General features: G+C 31.0%; 3 protein-coding genes across 3 annotated transcripts; all 3 read left to right on the forward strand.

The window, feature by feature from the left end:
* The first annotated feature begins 592 nt into the window (after positions 1-592).
* Positions 593-1,308, forward strand: LOC127246480 (histone H3.2). Its single transcript, XM_051267896.1, has one exon. It carries the CDS (start codon positions 660-662, stop codon positions 1,068-1,070), a length of 411 nt encoding a protein of 136 aa, XP_051123853.1. The 5' UTR covers positions 593-659; the 3' UTR covers positions 1,071-1,308.
* A 301-nt stretch (positions 1,309-1,609) lies between these two features.
* LOC127246479 (uncharacterized) lies at positions 1,610-5,670 on the forward strand. Its single transcript, XM_051267895.1, has 7 exons — positions 1,610-1,811; positions 1,899-1,999; positions 3,491-3,559; positions 3,685-3,743; positions 3,943-4,003; positions 4,249-4,302; positions 5,256-5,670. Exons 1-7 carry the CDS (start codon positions 1,637-1,639, stop codon positions 5,535-5,537), a joined length of 801 nt encoding a protein of 266 aa, XP_051123852.1. The 5' UTR covers positions 1,610-1,636; the 3' UTR covers positions 5,538-5,670.
* A 3,634-nt stretch (positions 5,671-9,304) lies between these two features.
* Positions 9,305-10,280, forward strand: LOC127246837 (zinc finger A20 and AN1 domain-containing stress-associated protein 5-like). The gene has a single exon (XM_051268430.1). It carries the CDS (start codon positions 9,495-9,497, stop codon positions 9,984-9,986), a length of 492 nt encoding a protein of 163 aa, XP_051124387.1. The 5' UTR covers positions 9,305-9,494; the 3' UTR covers positions 9,987-10,280.
* Positions 10,281-12,633: the final 2,353 nt, after the last annotated feature.

The raw sequence follows: 12,633 nt of genomic DNA on the forward strand, positions 1-12,633 counted from the left end.
TTAAATTTTAATTAAACTAATTAGTTTATATTATAAAATAATTATTTTTAATAATATATTATTAATTATCTAATAATTACACAATTCCTAAAAATATAGTCTCTACAGTGCAGATATATGGGACGGAGAGAGTAATATTTTCTTAATTTTAAATCAGGAATATATATTTTAAAAAATTGAATTACTTATTCTTTATCAATTGTAAAATTTTATACCAATACAATTATATATTTAAATATAATTAATATAAATCAAATTAATTTACAACAGAAGATTATAAATAAGTATTTATTTTTGTTTTTATAAGAGAAATACAGATACGTAGAATAAATAATTTTAAAATCGAAGAATAAAGATTTAAAAGTATAAAAATAAAATTTCACTAACCCAAACGCGGGAAACATAAATTTTCAAAATCCTAACGCACAACAGCAGCAGATTCTTCCAAATCTGCCTCAACCCACGTGTCAACTCACCATTGGTCAGACCTCCCATCACGCGGATCACTCTCGAAACCTCCTAATCCCCACCGTCCATTCAATTCCAAATCAACGGCATCCCCTCATCCCTACAACTATATAGAATCGCCAGCCACAACTTCTCCTCCACCCACCGCCATAACCCCTAACAGTTACCAAAAACTCCTCCAATAATCTTCAATGGCGCGCACGAAGCAGACTGCTCGCAAATCCACCGGCGGCAAGGCTCCGCGCAAGCAGCTGGCCACTAAAGCCGCCAGGAAGTCCGCCCCGGCCACCGGCGGAGTGAAGAAGCCCCACCGCTTCCGCCCTGGGACGGTCGCTCTCCGCGAGATCCGCAAGTACCAAAAGTCGACGGAGCTTCTGATCCGCAAGCTCCCCTTCCAGCGCCTGGTTCGTGAGATCGCTCAGGATTTCAAAACCGATCTCCGTTTCCAGAGCTCCGCCGTAGCGGCGCTACAGGAGGCGGCGGAGGCGTACCTGGTAGGGTTGTTCGAGGACACAAATCTCTGCGCTATCCACGCTAAGAGGGTTACTATTATGCCTAAGGACATCCAACTCGCTCGGAGAATCAGGGGCGAGCGGGCCTAGGCTGAGTCCGCCCCGCCCGGATTGCTATTCGGGTCGGGTTAGAATTAGGCATTGGAATGTGCTTGACCTGTGTGATATTTTGCCCGAGTTTAGGGAAATCCATGCCTTTTTGAGGTTCTTTGAATTTGCAATTACAGAGACTGTTTTTGTTATACATTGGAGCAGTATTAGATAGGAGTTTTTTAAGCAGTGACAAGTTTGAGTAATTTTCGTAAGTTAATTCTTTATTTAGTTTTTACTTTGAATTTGCTCTTTTGTTTTTTATATGAACTATAAAAATTGGTGTCAAATATAAAAAATAGCATAATTTTATATTAAATTATTGATTTTCTTTTTTCTTTTTTTTTTTTAAAAAAAATATAAATATTATATATATTTAAAAATTTGGCTAGACTAACATACGTTGACACCTAGTTCTGGAATGGCTCGAACTTTGGCAAACGTGAACCGTGGCGATTTTTGGAAAGGGTTAAAACTATGATAATATAAAATTCGAAGGAGCAATATGCAATTTGGAAAACTCAAATGGAGATAATATTCACTGGAATTCAGTAATCAAAACTCAAATGGACGCAACGGGTCTCAGACTGAGAGCCCTAACCGCCGTGGCCTCCTCGTCCCTGCCGCTGCTCCATTTCCACTCCGCTGCCCTGCCGCTGCTACGCCGTCGCTGCTTGCTACGTAATGTCAAATCCAGCTTTTTTCTATCCTCGTTGCGCTTCTCCCAGCTCCGCTCTCCCTGTATGTTTGTATCTCTCTTCACTTTTCGAAAGTTAGTTTTGTTGGATGTTTTGGGCGTGAATTGATGTATGATTGGGGGAATTTCAGCTGAGAAATGTGGAGCGAATGCGGTGGCCAATGGATTCGACGGTGAGCCGCGCGATGCAGCGAGTAAGGAGATTCTTCAAGTGGTGCTAGTCTCGCCGCAGGTAAGTGTACTAGCACTTCGTTTCATGTTGAGCTGGTTGCTGTTTTCTGGATAATTGAAATTTTGAAGTATTTATCTTTTCTAGTTTACTGTAGGGCGGTCGCCGCACCTTGTAGGGGGAAGTTAAAAGTGTGTTTATTGGGTTTTTGTTAAATGATCTATTTGTCCTAGAAGTAATTGAATAAAGTGCAATATAAATTTATATACCAGTATATCTAATTTTAGTGAAAAAATAATTAATTTTTTTCTTTGAATTGCCATAAAAAATATTTTTTTTAAAGTAATAAATTATATATATATATTTTTTTTCAAATGACAAGTGTCAATTATTAGGCACATAAAAACTTTGCCCAGAAGTATGAGCATATTTAACAATGAGTATTCGATCTATAAAGTATTTAAAATATTGTGTCGTAAAATGTTTCATGAAATTTTTGGGTAGCAGACCCACTCCCTCCCACTCCTAGCTGACCCTGTAAAAATTTAATGTACTATAACAATCTATTTAATATATTTAATAGTATATTAACAATTACTTATCAGCAAATGGTAAATCTTATGTATGTATTCACAATTTCTTACTTCCCAATCTCCAAATCAACAAATCTAAGCACTATTAATACAACAATAGCAAATGATCAATATGAAAGGCATGAGCTATGGCATGTTTGTTTGTGTTTTACTTTTATTTTTTTTTGTGGTTTGGAGTTTTGATGTATTTTAAGATGAAATAGTTGTTAGGTGTGATGTTTTGAATGAATAATTGATATTCGATGTAATAATTTTAAGAAAAAATAATTGGAAACTCGAGCGGGCAAAATTAGCTTCATAGTATTCTTAAGCAAAAGAATGATATATATATATATATAATGGACAGCTGTTGTTTTACTTTAATTCAACAATAATTACTTATAATTTTAACTAATCGGATTGGTCTAATCAACATTGATATAAATATGATGAACATTGCATCCTGTCGATGTATTTAGCAACATATTTACCAATATTATTTTGAATTGTCACACAAAACAATTAACTATTTTTATTTTATTTCCACTTATATGATCTAACACCTAAATAGTTTATAAGATCTTTTTGCAATTGTAACAACTCATTTCTTTCTCATTATATTGTCATATTGTACAGTTAATATATACACTAAAATTTTGCAAAATTGAAAAACTCCTGCTTTTATTATATCCACAAACATGCATTATTTGTAGCAAGTGTGGGATTGAATGGAAATCATTAACTCCAGTTAAGAAAAATTCTAGAGGCTAGAGCAAAGGAATTTATAAAATGATACATTTGAATAAAATTATTTGAAGCATTGAGTTGTGGGCTATTTTCAACTATAGACCATTTGCTTCTAGAATGTTTATAACATATTCTTTAGCGTTGTTAAACTTCCATACCTTTAGCTTTAAGTTGTGTTTTTCTGATTGGAGTCACTTGAATCCATCATGTGTTGGATTTGTTTCATCCTCAACAGATTCCTGGAAACACAGGATGCATTGCACGAACTTGTGCTGCCTCAGCAGTCAAATTGCACTTAGTCGAGGTAATTATTTACTATTGTTCAACCATTTATTCGTTCAGGAACTTCAATTGGACTTGCAATGCCAATCTTTATTTGCCTTGGCTTTTCTTGTAAGCTTATTTCTTTCTATCCCCTGTCCTCTTCAGCCATTGGGGTTTCAGGTTGATGATACAAAGCTAAAGCGAGCTGGACTCGATTATTGGCCGTATCCTGTGCTAACTCATTTTGACATTTTGCTTGAATTGAGAACAAGCTTAGCTTGAATTAAAGGAGCATGAATATTGGATTTATTTATTAATTTTATGATATATATATATATAAAATATATATATTTGGAAAGATTTGAAGTATGTTGTCTCAAGAGTACTTGAAAAATTCTTGGAAGAGTTAACACTTTCCATTAGATATGTTGTTGTGAAGGTGCATGCTTCATGGTCTGAGTTCAGGGAGTATTTCATGAGACAGGTTTTTCTAAGTTCTTTTTAACATGTGTTTTAAATCTGTTACTATCCGTTGCAGTATTTTAATGTCTATATTACAGAATTTTGGCTTAAATTTTAATATTATGTTATTCAAGAGCATTCCATTTTAAAATATATTTTACTGGAGCTCAAATTCAAATGATTCTTTATTATGGGGCAAAAAAAATAAAACTTGTTATTTTTAGTGCTGTTTATATTGTTATTCAGATGGCCTTTTTTGCTGTATAGGAGGGTGAAAAGAGGTTATTAGCATTTACCAAAAGAGGGACAAATATACACTCTGTAAGTTTTTCTGTACATTTGTGCTGTTATTTTATCTCTTACATACTTTCTTGGTAGAAGAATACTTGGAAGTTGCAATCAACAATAGGTGAAATGCCTTGCGATAATGGAATCTAATCTCCGACTATTATGAAGTAAAGTAACATTTTTTTTTTCTTTTTTCTCGCTGTTGCACTATTTGTTGTAGTTTTTAAAAAACGCAGCTCCATAAATTGCTAAATTTTGTCACTTCAAAATAATCAGTTTTCAGCTACAAATTTGAAGTGGGGATTTAATACTCCTGTCCACAAAGAATATATACAACGTTGATTAAGGATAGAGTTTAAGTGTGTTATGTGTACAAGCTAAAATTATATCAGATTGTAAAGGTTTACATCTAATAAAGAATATCTGTTGAAAGGGGTATTTTTTTATTACTTTTATGTGTAGTAGTGAGATATTTCGTTAATATTATGTAATCTACATCTACTAAATTAGAAAACTTATCTATTGTTTGTAGACGTCCTAAATTGCAAAATATGTCTATTGTTAGCAAAAAGTATATGAGAGTAGCATATTCTTACAACTATTCAGAATATATTTACCATCCACTGTTCAATTGTTCTTTTCTTAATACTTGAGATTAAGAATAGCTGCAAATGTTTATAATTCTACTTTGATTATGATTTTGACAAAATTGTTTATAATTCATTTATGGTTTAAAAATTCTCTATGTGATTTAAAAATTGCATAAGAAGACTCTCTTGTGTTCTAGAAAAAATTGTACAAAATTATACAAAAATTGCACGAGAATATTGTATAAAAACCCCTAAAAAATTTGTATGCAATGTTTCCTTCTAATGCATGCACAAATGGAGATCCCATATAAGTTTCTTTTCGGACGAACCCTGTGTACCAGGAAAGGCATTTAAAGGGGCATTTTATCCTAACTACTATGAGTTTTCGTTGTATAGGAATTTGCCTACCGGAGAGGCGACTGGCTAGTGTTTGGCTCAGAAACGAGTGGATTGCCCCCTGAGGCGCTAGCCGACTGTAACAGCGAAACATTGGGTGGAGGTACTATTCGAATACCCATGGTTGAAACCTATGTTAGATGTCTGAATCTATCTGTGAGTGTTGGCATTGCTTTGTATGAAGCTTCAAGGCAGCTCAACTATGAGCAGCTGCAAGAATTGCCTGAGAGTTTTATGGTCGATAGAGATGCTTCATTTTTCACTCAGGACATATTTGCTTAAGTTATATTATTGAGATTTATGTTGGGAATTTCTAACTCTTCATTTTAGATTGAACTTTTATAATGAGTTTGATAGGAAATAGTGAGAATTGCATGCTTATAATATTTAATATATAAAGAAAATACTTGCCGTACATTGTGTTTTGGTGTGTCCCTTTTGAAGTTTGTACTTAGATGAAAGTTGAATTTGAAATTTAAATAAGATATGATGGGCTCTAAATAGATATTCAATGCTATATTTTGAATGAAAAAAAAATAATACTCTTTCTGTCTTTTATGTTATCTATCTATTTTTTTTATAGTAATTGTAAAATAAATGAATAGATAGATATGTTACGGGAGGAATATTATATTAAATACAAAATTGATTGGGTTTGAATAGAAAAAATTTGACAAATAAAATGAATAAGCAAAAAATAAAAGAAAATTTTCATTCCGAACAAACAGAGTATTACTCCCTGAATTTAGGTAAAGTATAATTAGTAGGTAATTAAGAAATGTATTAGTAAAAATAATTATAGATTAAAATTAAAATAACTAAATAGTTTAATTAAGATTAAAAAAAATTATTTTTTAAAATTTAAAATATAATTAAAATATAAGATAAATTACGTGAAATGAACGAAAATAAAAAATATGACAAATTATCTAGGAATGCGGCAGTAAAAGATTTTAATGAATGAACAAGAACCTGATCGTCATACTGACGTCAATTGGAAATGATTAGAGTTAATAAAAAGAAAGTTTAGAAATATCAAGAATTAACCAATTGGAACACGCCACGTAGACGCCTTTCCATAGAGGCATCCTTTGTCTTCTTCTACACGTGCCTATATATAATTTCATCCACTTTTCGGCCTTCAACCCTACTATTATTATTATTATTATTATTATTATTATTATTTAGTGTCTGGTGACGCGTCGCCATAATATGGTGCCACCAAAATTATTAACTTATAAATATTTTGAATTATTTATATTTATTTTATTATTTTTAAATAAAATTTTAGAGTCAGGACAAAAATAATATTATTAAAAAAATATAATATAAATACATAATTATATGCAACAAATACTATATATTCTCATCTAATATAAATATATATACGATTCATACAAGAATACAAACATAACCATATCTAAATTAGTATCTAAATTAAAATAAAAAATAATTTTTTTAAAAAAGGAAATTCTATAAGGTCCAATAGTTTCTATTTATTTAATTATTTTCCCTTTTCTTTTAAAAACAAATTATTTTATAATAAAAGATTTGCTCGAGGTCTTTTTAGATTTTTATAGTTATTTATGTTGTATTCGATGTGTACAGTGAATCCGTGATGGGAAATGATGGTGGCTGGGTATCCACTTTATCTTATCTTATTTATTATTCCCTCATTCCCATATACCGTGTCTGTTATGCTGTACAAACGGTATTTTAGGAGGAATGCAATTAGTAGATAATTAAGAATATATTAATGAAAATAATTATTCTATAATATAAATAATTATAAATTAAAATTAAGATAACTAATTAGTTTAATTAAAATAAAAAAATAAAATTTAAAAATTTAAAATGAGATTAAAGTATGTAATTATTTTCCAAAAAAAAAAGTGACAATGAGACGGAGAGAGTATTTATTATTATTATTTTTATCTCTATATTGAAATTTCATATAATTTCTTTTATTTTATAATCATCATGGTTACACATTTTTAAAAAATAGGATAATTGAGTTTTCTTATAATATTTTAAATTTATTATTGTTAATTATAAAAAATTATGAAAATATTTATTAATTATTTAAATGGAACGAAAATAAATAGGATTATCTCCGTTATTATAATTTATGTTTAAAAATATTTGAATGCAAATTTTAATAAAAATATATAATTATTTTTATTTTTTTTATTTAAAAAAATAATAAAATATTTCACAAAAGATAATTTTTTTATTATTTTTTTAATCCATGATTTCTTCTAGGAATGTCACATTTACAAAATAGGATTTGTTGTTCACGTGGATAAATAATTAGTTCTTCCATTCTTTTATATAATATAAATATATATATATATCTATAGAAATTTAAAAGTAAATTCACTTTACAAAAATTTCAATAAACAGAATAAAAAAAATGCAAACTATTATTCCAAATACTATTTTAAACAATTTTATATTTGCAATATACCTAGAGACTATGCCCTATAACTTTAATTAAATATATTTATATATTAAAATAAGAAACACACATTTTGTTTCGCTGTATCCCAACAAACAAAAGGAGCTCAATTTTAAAAATTAAAATTTAATTTTGGCTCATTGCACCGGGACATTCCCAACCAAACCCCACTAGTACGGCCGCAGGGGGGCCCAATAACCAGACGTCGGCACCTGGAGTTGACCCACCGGAGCTCTGATCGTCTACGCCTCTATTACCATCAGTATTACATGCACCTTACTTCTATAAGCGCCACGTGTCTAGTGGGCCCGCTGCATTTGGTCTTGCGAAGACGACGTCAACGGACTTCCCCTAGACCACGTGGCGAGTCAAACAGCTGACGCGTTGACGAGCACGTGTTCCCGATTACGGTCAGAATTAGGCGGCGGAGTCGAGGTCTTGTGTGAAACACGCTCCTGGGAGTTGCGCTCCTGAGAGATGTGGGATTGGCTGGGAGTTGTGATCCCGGAGCGTTTCTTCTCTCGAACCGTGTGTAGTATGTTTATTGTAAAATTCAATTACCAATTTATTTTATTTTGCTGGATTTCTTCCGTGTTACTACCTTGTCCAGCTAAAATTTTTTAACTATGCGTAAAATTGAGATAAAATGTAATTAATAACTGACTAAGAAATATATTAACAAAATAATTATTATATAATAAATATAATTATAAATTAATATTAAAATAATTAAATAATTTAATTAAATTTTTAAAAATTAAAAATTACAATATTTAAAATATTATTAAAATATATAATTATATTTTAAAAGATAAATTATGTGAAACAAAAAAAAAAAAAACACTTTACATGAACATAAAGAGTATAATATTACTGTTTGTGGCAAATTCTAAAATTTATATTTACTTTTTTTTAATATTAATTATTTTATCAAAATATAATACAATTTGAAAAAGAAATAAATATTTTTATTAGTATTTTATAATACAAATATAATAAAAATTATATAATAAATTATATAAATATAATTCTTTTTATATTATTAAAAATATTTATAATATTATTAAGTACTGTATTTGTTTGAGATTTTGAATTTTGGATTGAAATTTGAATAATAAAAAACTATGAATTAAAATAGTTAAATTATGTGATATAAATATAGATTGATATAATTTTTTGAATGTAAAATTATCTTTTAATATAATATAAAAAATAAAAAATAAATATTTAATTTGATATTTTTTAAAAAATAAAATTGTATAAATAATAGAAATCCAACAAATTACTTCAAACAAAAAAGCACCCATATTTTATTTATTTTCAACCATTCGAGAATAATGAGCACATAGTATTTATTATACTTAACCAACCGGTAATTTTCTTTACCTATTTAAAAAACGGTGGCAAATGGAGACGATAATGATGAAAGTGCCACGTCGGATGGATCTAGAAGCACCCACCCACCCTACCCTACGCTACGTAGTGGCGACGATCGCCATCCATCACAGTCAGGAGGGCACTTGCGTCATTTCCCAAAATGGATACGCGTCTCAAGCGAGGCTATTGTTTTCTTCACGATTACCGACTCCGCTCCCTTCAAATTCACCTCCTCCCTTCCGACCCTTCCACCACAATTTCCTCTCCAAATCTTCCTTCTCCTTTCTATATTGAACCGGATAATTATTCACGGATACAACACCGATACGAATCCGATTTCCTGATTTCGCTTTGTTTTTCTGATTTGATTTTGGATTGTTTCGCACGAAAAATTTCATATAGCTATGGCGCAGAGAACGGAGAAGGAGGAGACGGAGTTCAAGGTTGTACCTGAATCCATCACGCTGTGCGTCAAGTGCGGCGTTGCAAGCAATTCCGCGGCGAATAATTTATGCCAGAAATGTTTTATCGGCGCGGCGGCGGCGGCGGCCACAGCAACGTCGCCGAGGAGTAGCGTTATTGGAGAGAAATCCTTCAGATCTGAGAGGTCTTCTGTAGATGAAAGCCTTAATCTACCGGAGACGAGCGGAGATCTGAAGGAAGAGGTGGATACGGCGTCGGTTGAGCCGCAGGTGAAGAGACAGGTAAATCGGTGCTCCTGTTGTCGAAGGAAGGTCGGTTTGACCGGATTCAGGTGTCGGTGCGGCGAGCTGTTCTGCGGCGAGCATCGCTACTCCGACCGCCATGACTGCAGCTATGATTACAAAACAGCAGGTCGCGAGCTGATCGCCAGGGAGAATCCTTTGGTGAAGGCTGCGAAGATCGTCAAAATCTGAACCGACAGAGAAAAATTACGAACGGTTCTGTGCTCCGATACATATAGGGAAGATAATCGAGGCGATTATTCTCCATATATGTGGAAGAAACTGAAGCTTGGTATATGAAAAATTGGACGGTCACTGTGTCGTTGCAGCGATCGTCTTCGCCGGAGAAGACGTGTGTTTGTCGCCGGCGGAACCTTCACGCGCGTGGTGTTTTCATTTATTTTTAATTTTTATTTTCTTAAATTTCTATAAAAAGTAGATGATTGTTGTTGTTGCCGAAATTATGAAATTGCTCTATTTTCTTAATTGTTCGGTATTGCTTTCCGACGTGATATTCGTATTATTTTTGTTGCCGGTGGTTGAATGTCTTTTTATCATTATTATTTTTTAATATATTTAAAGGCATTATATTTTATACTACTAATTTTTTTCAAGCAAAAATTAAAATTAGTTCCAGCCAAATTCTATTTTTCTAATTTTAAGTCTCGGTTAAAAGAAATAAAAAATTTTCACTATTAGTTCCATATAAAAAAGAAAATTCATTATTTTTATTTTTTATTTTATTTCACTGTTAAACATTTCAAACGGTCAAAATATCTTAGCCGGTTATGACGATGGAACCACAGCGTCTTGCAGAAAAAATCAAATTGTTTGACAGGGCTAGTTTCCCATCTATTAAGTTGGACCATAGGTTTATCCGCGTTCATTTTCGGATAACAAGACCTAGTTTGTAAGGTATTAAGTTCGATTGGAGATTTATAATAAACACTTTCGGGTATTAAATTTGATCGAAAATTTACTCAATACGTACTTTTAGTTAGAGACTGTGGATTCAAATCAATCAAAGATTTACTTAATACGCACTTTCGAATAGCTGGTTTGCAAAATATTAAATTTGATCAAAAATTTACTTAGGGTGTGTTTGTTTGGGGGTTTGGATTTTGAGTTGGGATTTGAATAGTAAAAATTTTGAATTTGAATAGTTGTATGATGTGATATAAATAGGATTTGATGTGATGTTTTGAATGTAAAATTGATTTTTAGTATAATATAAAAAATGAAAAATAAGTGTTTGATTTGATGTTTTTGGAGGGAAAAAATTGGATGAATAGTGGAAATCCACCAAAATCCTTCTTTCGTAACTTAAAGAAAGTTGTCAATAACTATTATCTTGAAATTAAGACTGGGGGATTGACATTGAACTGAACAAGTGTAACAAATAATAGTAATAATCATTTCCAAAAGCGTGACCAATTAAACTGTCGGATTTTAAAATTTTTTGCAGTATCCAATTGCACAATATTAAAATTTTATGCAACAAAAAGAAAAAAAAATAATTCTACTATTCTTTAATATATATATATTTATTATATTATAGTACTCCTCCCGTTCTAATATAATAATTCTGTTTATTATTTTTGTCTGTCTCTAAAGAATAATCTTATTTACATTAATAATCGCATAATTATAAAAGTACTCTTATTTTTTCATTATTATTACACAATTGCTATTTTTTTTTTTTTACACTAATACATTGATAAGGACAAATAAGTCTTTTATTTTACTTTTTACCTGTGTCAAACCCAACCCAGACTGTTGTGGGACGGATGGAGTAAAATTTTTGCACCCAGACTATAGTTCTAGGACGGAGGGAGTAAAATTTTTGCAGTATTCACCTCAAACATAGTTCGCTTAGACTTACTTTGTGCACTTTCAAGTAACGGCTGCGAGTTGACACGTCATAAAAAAAATTCTACTATTCTTTAATATATTTATATTTATTTTTTTACTATATTATATTAAAATTAAAATTTTATATTAATATCAATAGAATAACGTATTAAAAATTTATTTTTTCAATTTTATATTATTCATAGTTTCACAGTCAAACACACACCTTTACCATAATTTCATAAATGAAATTAGGGGTGTGTTTGTTTGAGAGTTTGAATTTTGAGTTGAGATTTGAATAGTAAAATATTTAAATTTGAATAGTTGTATGATGTAATATAAATAGGTGTTGATGTGATATTTTGAATATAAATTGATTTTTAATATAATATAAAAAATAAAAAATAAGAATTTGATTTGATATTTTTGGGAAAAAAAATTTGAACGAACAGTGAAAGTTTGAAAAAGTTTCCAAACAAACACCCCCTAGTAAACGCACAGGCACAGCGTTGGTTTTGGCGGGTCTGAAATTACCATTGTACCCCTATGGAAACCCCAAAAGTTGGTGGGTAGAGGGTGAGGTCGAACTGTACCCGTTCCTTGTGTTTGACATTCACATCACTTCTTTTAGTGAGTGGGATGAAATTAATTAATTTAATTATTAACAGTAACCTATTTCCTAAATCCTAATATTCAAATGTCATACTATAAACTATTGCATTATCGTGTGTGTTGATACATATATAACTTGGGTTATTTAAAAATATATATATTTGTTAAAGAGAGTATGTTAGTACAAATTTTATAGTTAATTTATGTGTATCCTTACATATCAAACGTGACGATAAAGAGAGACACAGAAATGTAGTAACTATTTGAAATTATAATCCATGAATAATAATACACAATAACAAATTTATTTCCACACCATCAAATCCCAAATCACATATTACTAATATTGGTCGTCTTCATCGTTCATGTTCATTCA

Source organism: Andrographis paniculata, unplaced genomic scaffold, assembly GCF_009805555.1.
Source record: "Andrographis paniculata isolate CXL003 unplaced genomic scaffold, ASM980555v1 Contig30END, whole genome shotgun sequence".
NCBI lineage: Eukaryota > Viridiplantae > Streptophyta > Magnoliopsida > Lamiales > Acanthaceae > Andrographis > Andrographis paniculata.

Excerpts from the sequence above, each read along its gene's own strand:
- LOC127246480 (XM_051267896.1), top strand. The coding sequence starts at position 660 with ATGGCGCGCACGAAGCAGACTGCTCGCAAATCCACCGGCGGCAAGGCT.
- LOC127246479 (XM_051267895.1), top strand. The coding sequence starts at position 1,637 with ATGGACGCAACGGGTCTCAGACTGAGAGCCCTAACCGCCGTGGCCTCC. Across the intron at positions 1,812-1,898 it reads CTCCCAGCTCCGCTCTCCCT|CTGAGAAATGTGGAGCGAAT; the intron begins GTATGTTTGTAT and ends GGGGAATTTCAG. Across the intron at positions 4,303-5,255 it reads GAGGGACAAATATACACTCT|GAATTTGCCTACCGGAGAGG; the intron begins GTAAGTTTTTCT and ends TTCGTTGTATAG.
- LOC127246837 (XM_051268430.1), top strand. The coding sequence starts at position 9,495 with ATGGCGCAGAGAACGGAGAAGGAGGAGACGGAGTTCAAGGTTGTACCT.